This window comes from Microtus ochrogaster, chromosome 21 (genome assembly GCF_000317375.1).
Source record: "Microtus ochrogaster isolate Prairie Vole_2 chromosome 21, MicOch1.0, whole genome shotgun sequence".
In the NCBI taxonomy this organism is placed as follows: Eukaryota; Metazoa; Chordata; class Mammalia; order Rodentia; family Cricetidae; genus Microtus; species Microtus ochrogaster.
Window position 1 is genome coordinate 7,759,462 of NC_022022.1, and position 6,277 is coordinate 7,765,738.

At 45.6% G+C, this 6,277-nt stretch overlaps 1 protein-coding gene across 1 annotated transcript in view; it reads left to right on the plus strand.

The window, feature by feature from the left end:
* Positions 1-6,277, plus strand: part of Spag17 (sperm associated antigen 17) — a 234,078-nt gene that overhangs the window by 96,899 nt on the left and 130,902 nt on the right. Inside the window, exons 8-9 of the mRNA XM_026784085.1 lie at positions 3,100-3,261; positions 6,048-6,120. Coding sequence (XP_026639886.1) covers positions 3,100-3,261; positions 6,048-6,120 — 235 coding nt within the window. The remainder of the gene's footprint in view (positions 1-3,099; positions 3,262-6,047; positions 6,121-6,277) is intronic.

Here is a 6,277-nt window from a genome sequence, read left to right on the forward strand (position 1 = left end):
GAGGGGAGGGGAGGGGAGGGGAGGGGAGGGGAGGGAAGGGACGCTGACTAAGAAGACAGAGAGAGCTGCTTTTTCTAAGCCGAGAGCCGGTCATACAGTGAAGCCCTGATCCTATTGCCTATCTTTTACTGCGGGAGCCCAGTAAAAGAAGTGAAAGCATTAAGAGGAGAGGCTGCAGGCTGAGACCTCTACAGAAAACTGCAACCAAAATGCAGAGTTGTTGAGCCCAGTCACAACAGATACATCTCCAAAGCACACCCATGCCCCAGGCTCAGGCAACAGCACAGAAGTGGGGGAAGGGAGCCAGTAAGAGCCAGAGGATAAGAAATTCCCCGTGAGACTACATCTTCTAGCAATATTAAAAGCCACAGACATGAAGTCAGTCTCACCAACACAACTGCCCAAATGTGAGCTGAACAAGGTCGACACCAGTGAACATACCAGATTGGACAGAGATAGGCTGAACCTTAAAGTACACTGGCTAGCCAGACTAGCCAATCAGTGAGCTCCAGTGAGAGACCCCATCTCAAATAACAAGGTGAAAAACATCTGAGGAAGACACCCAGTGTCAACCTCTGGACTCCCAACTGGGTGTATAATTCCCAGGAAGATGCTAAAACATCCTCAAACCAAGTACCTGCTGTACCTTCACAAGTGAGTGTGCTTCCCATGGCTCTTCTTTAGCCTCCAGAGGCATATGGTATAAGACAATAGGTTTTATGTGCCAAATAGAGGGCAGGCCATTGCAGCATCAGGTAAGTACAAATGGTAGGATCACCACTTCAGTGATCAAAGCATCCTGCTTCCTACCCTTATGACCACAGCTTCCCCTTCATTAGAAGACATACCATTTTATTGACCTTTAAGTAATTTACTTTGTTAATAAAATGTAACAAGGCGTAAACAGTGATTTTTCTGTTTGCTAAGAATTTGGGCCACATGCATTATTTTTTATTAAAGTCACTGAATTTATATTATTATTTGAATTTGTGAATGGTGGACATGTGTCACCTTGATTGCAACATGTCTGTGAGCAGCAGAGGGATTGGAAAGGTGTGTGCAGAAATGTCTTTAAACCAGGGTCAACTTGAGATGAAACTACCAGGGCAGTGATTTGTGGTGCCTAGAGGGGAGAATGTTGCTCCAATGTGGCTTTTGGTGAGTGGCTCTGCCACACGGGTGCCATTTGGGAGCTCTGTATATTCTGCAAGGGGATCCTCCTAGCACTTCAGAGCATGGCATGGAAAGATGTGCATTTGATGGCACACTCATTCCCCTTTAAAGAAAGGAGCCACGGCTATATTTAACATCTTAGCAAATACAGAGTAGAAACTTCACATGATAATTTAACTTTCAAAAAACTATCTTATGTGAAAAATATTACTTTAAATGCGAGTTACAATAGAGCATTCCTTAATTAATTAATTAATTAGTGTTCCTATATTAATGTTTATTGTGTCCAACTGGGCCTAGAAAACATTCAGCTCTCCCAAAGACTCCCAGACTGTGATGCCCAGCTAGTCCCTCTGATCTTCTGTTGCTCCATTTGTAGGAACTGTTGAGCATCTTCATGCTGGGGCTTGGTTGGTACCCAGCTGAAGTAACCCCAGCTTAAGCGTGTCTCTCTGAGTGGAGAAGATGGGGAGGGTCTACCTCAAAAATGACTCAGCAGTAAAATTGAATTCCAGGAGAAGGGGAATATTAAATATTAATTCAATATTAAACCACTGGTTTAATATTGAATGTTACAGTCCCTTTTAAACTCAGGATCACTTAATAGCCTAAAAGTGATAAGGCTGCTTCTTAGACACAGGCTAGATCCATGACAGTGCACGCTTATCTGTGAGTGGTTGATGAACTCATCTCTGCTCTAGGAACCAGCAGTGGGTCTTTCCTCCTCCTTGTGTGGAGGAAAGTGTTTTCACCCTTTGGCTCACACAAGCAGGTTGAACTTGTGCTGAACTAAGGTAATGAAAGTTTTACATCAAGTAAATGCCAGTCAAGATGATCTAAGAGCTCACAGAAGACTTCTGAGCCATCTCAAGATAACCACTGCTTGCTGAAACAATTTGCCAGACTTTAGCATAACATTTACCAATGAATTGTAAAATGAATTACATAGGTTGTGCTAACACGTCACGGGCAGGATCGTTACTGCTGTTTCCTTTGGCTATAAAAATGCAAACTGTCTTTCTGAGCCAGCATATGGATAGGCGCAGGATACCTGGTTGAAGTTCAACTGAAAACTCATCAGTCTTGATGCGAATGTGCGAAGGAACAGTCAGGTGTGCTATGATGGACAGAGCTAAGCGTTTCCCTGAATGGCTGCCAGTCTATGAGTCACTGGCCCCACAGAGAAAGCTTTCCGCTCTATCTGACCTCTTCAACTCAGATGTAGGGTCGGCCTACTTATTGCTTCTATGCTTCCAAGGAGACACAGCCACCCCAGAATTTTCCTACTCCAGGAAATGAAAGCTTAAGTAATAACCATAGCAGATCTCTAATTGGCTTGCCAGTTCATAAAAATTGTGGACACTGTAGAAGCAGTTATTTGAGCAGTTTCTTTGAGCTTTTTGCTAACAGGACTGTAAAGGAAAGCCAGCTCAGAAAAAAAAAAAGGGAGGAAAGAGAGAAACTTGGTCAAACACAGACTGCATTGGACCCAGGCGATACACAAAACCAAATGAGGGACTCCATTATGCTCGGTTCAGTTCTTGCATAGGAAGGCAAAGAATCACCAGCTGCTTGTCTACTTGTCTTCAGCTACCAAAGTCAAAATAGTCTAATATCTTTAAAATTCGAAACCCCTAGCATCTGGAACACTCTGTAGTAAAGAGGTTGCCTTCCACTGCACTGAAACCTCAGTCAGCCTCAGTATTGGGCAGCGTCAGAACCTCTGTGCTGAACAAAAGGGGCTTGAAGAGTTCATGCGTAGAAACTCTATCACCAATGCTGGAATCCAGGGTTTGGGGATTTGGGGGACTTGATTGCCTATAGAAAAAAGGAAATAAACTTTTCTGGAAAGTTACAAACATTCTGTCTATTCTGAGAGCATGAAACAAATGATGAGTTGGTTGTCGTTGATTCTCTCGTGGCTAGCTCGAGCTGGGCACCGAGATCTTTGAAAATGTTGCCTGTCTGATGTACGACAGCCTAGACTGGAAGAGGCAGCACCAGCACTATTTGGCAAGCATGCAGCTCATCAACGTCCCGCAAGTGGTCAGCGAGAAAACCATGTTAGAAGCCATAGCGATTCCAGAGGTAGGCATGTGTAGTGGTATATTATTTGTATTCTAATAAATAAATCTTGCCTGAACACCAGGGGCAAAGCTAAGCCACTAAGAGGTCAGGCAGTGATGGCACACACCTTTAATCCCAGGATTTGGGAGACAGAGGCAGAAGAATCTCTGTGAGTTCAAAGCCATCCTGGGCTACACAAGATCAATGCAGAAACAAATCTAGGCGGTGGTGGCTAACGCCTTTAATTCCAGTGCTAGAGAGTTGGGTTTTTATTATCTGTGCTACAGGCATGGGCTCCAGTGTCTGTGTTAGGCTATGGGATGGAGTGAGTGACTTGATTCTCATATCCATAAAGCATATGAAGAAAGTTACAGTAGAGACCTGTGTCAGTTGTGCTGAGGCACAAAGGTAGGAGCAAGGAGCCAGCCCTGGTAAGAGTCTTAAGAGTCTCATGTTGAGATCTTTATGAAGCTCCTTGTTCGGGCTACTTTTATGTCAATTTGACACAGGCTAGAGTCATCTGAAAGGAGGGAACCTCAATTGAGAAAATACCTCCATAAGGTCCAGCTGTAGGCACACATATGCAGCACTTTCTTAATTAGTAAGCGCTGGGGAGAGCCCAGCCCATTGTTGGTGGTGCCACCCCTGGGCTGGTGGTCCTGGGTTCTATAAGAAAACAAACTGAGCAAGCCATGAGGAGCAAGCCAGCAATAACACCCTTCCATGGCCTCTGCATCAGCTCCTGCCTTCTACCCTGTTTGCGTTCCTGTTCTGACTTCCTTTGATGATGGATTATGATGTAGAAGTGTAAACCAGATAACCCCTCTCCTCCCCAGCTTGCCTTTGGTTATGTGTTTCATCACAGCAATAGAAACCCCAAGACATCCTCAACTGCTTGACACCTAGGAAAGCACAGAAAGAACCTCCTGTGAACGCAGCGTGCATGAGTAGCATGCAGAATGAGGGGAATAGTGGCAAAATAATCCCAGTGTTTTCAGTGTCCACACTCAGCAAGATCCTGTGTAGTAATATGAGCTGCAGGGCTGCGTCCCCAGCACCCCGGCCGCCTCCGGCTAGCTTAGCTTTACCCGAAATAATTACACGGACACTATTCTTTTAAACACCGCTTGGCCCCTTTCTCGGCTAACTCTCGCACCTGGACTAGCCCATCTCTAATAATCTACTGTAGCCCACAAGGTGGTTTACCGGGGAGATTCTAGCCTACGTCCATCCTGGGTCGGAGCTTCATTGTGTGTGCCTCAGAGAGCAGAGCTCTCGCCTCTGCCCGCAAGAGTGGAGCATCGTGTCTCTCTGAGGTGTCTGCCCCCTAGAGGAGAGCTGTCGAGTCTCTGAGCTCACTTCCTCTTCCTCCCAGAGTTCTGTTGCGTTCACTCCTCCCACCTACGTTCTAACCTATCAGGGCAAGCATCTTCTTTATTTAATCAACCAATGACCTTCCTCCATCAATCCTGGCCACAGAACAGGACTCATTTCCAGCCACCTTTCCTGAAGTGAGCTTTGGAAGGGGCGTGCAATGTCAGCAGTTCCACCACAGCCTGAGAAGGGTGAGAGCGGTCGAGATGATAGATGTTAGAGCTGCCTTAGTTGGGTCTCTATTGCTGTTAAAAAAAACACTGTGACCAAAAGCAGCTTAGGGAAGACATGTTTGTTTCATCTGAGAATCCTCAGGTCACAATCTGTCACTGGGGGAAGTCAGGCCAGGAACTCACAGCAGGAACTGAGGCGGAAGCCTTTGGAGATGCCCAGGTTCTTTGGACCCCAAACATCAAACATTGAGCTTTTTACATTAATAAAGTTTGGGCTTGCTTTAACTTAGTTGTGGCTGGGCCTGAACATAAAAGTATTTAACTTGCATTTGGTTTTTATAGGACCCCACAGTCGAGAGTCCCTGGACTCTTGAAGAGACTAAACTTTTAGAGTCTTAAAATTTTTAAAGGCCTTGGAACTTTCAAAATGTTTGAATGTTTTGTGTTGTGATATTGTGTTAATGTGAGATCTCAGAGTAAACAAAAAAGGAAAGGTTATTATTTAATAGTGTTGTGTTTGTGTGTCAAGGTGACAAAGGGTCAAATACCCTACTTAGATGTTATTTTGGGGGGAGATACCCTGGCATAAGCCATCCATCTAGGAAAAGGTAACTTCAATGGAGAAAATGCCTCTCTTAAATTGGCCTATCGGTAAGTCTGCACAGTATTTTCTTGATTAATGACTGATGCCTCCTTAAGGGCCCGCCCCACTTTGGGCAATGTCATTCCTGGGTGGTCCTGAGACATATAAAAAAAAGGAAGCTGAGCAAGCCAGTAAGCTGTGTTCCTCCATGACGGCTGCTTCAGTTCCTGCCCTGACTTCTCAGTGCTGCACTGTGCAACCTGAGAATATAAGATGAAGTTAAACTCCCACTCCCAAGGTTTTGGTCATGGTGCTTCATCACACCAATGGGAACCTTAAGTAAGACAGCCCCTGAGTTGGAGAGTGGAAGGGTTGGGAGAAGGGAGCCAGCTTGCAGAGACGGTAAAAACTGAGCATGAATTGTCTGGTGGAAAATCTGCTGGGAAATGGTGCACAATAATATTCTGAAGAAGGGATGACAAGATGCACCAAGACAGGGATGTTTACAAAAAAGTATCACAATTCAAAGCAAGACCAGGGCTGGTTAGCATCCATGTCTGGTTACCATCCACATCTGATTAGCTTTGCCACATCCTCATTTTCTAGGATCCTGGTGGCAGATCTGTGGTGTGAAAATAAGTTTGGTGAAAGCGCTTCTTCTCATTTTTTTTTCTCAGCCTCCACCTCCATCATCTGCTCCAACCCCTGGCAAGAAGAAAGCACAGTATGAAGAGCCACCCCCACCCCCAGGCATGTGAGAAATCAGCCTCTGAAGAGCCACTTCCCTATGGCTTCCGCACAGCCCGCCCTCCCATCTGTAGCTGCCAGCAGCCCCTCCACCTACAGTTCCTATGCCAGCAGCCCCTCCACCTACAGTTCCTATGCCAGCAGCCCCTCCACCTACAGT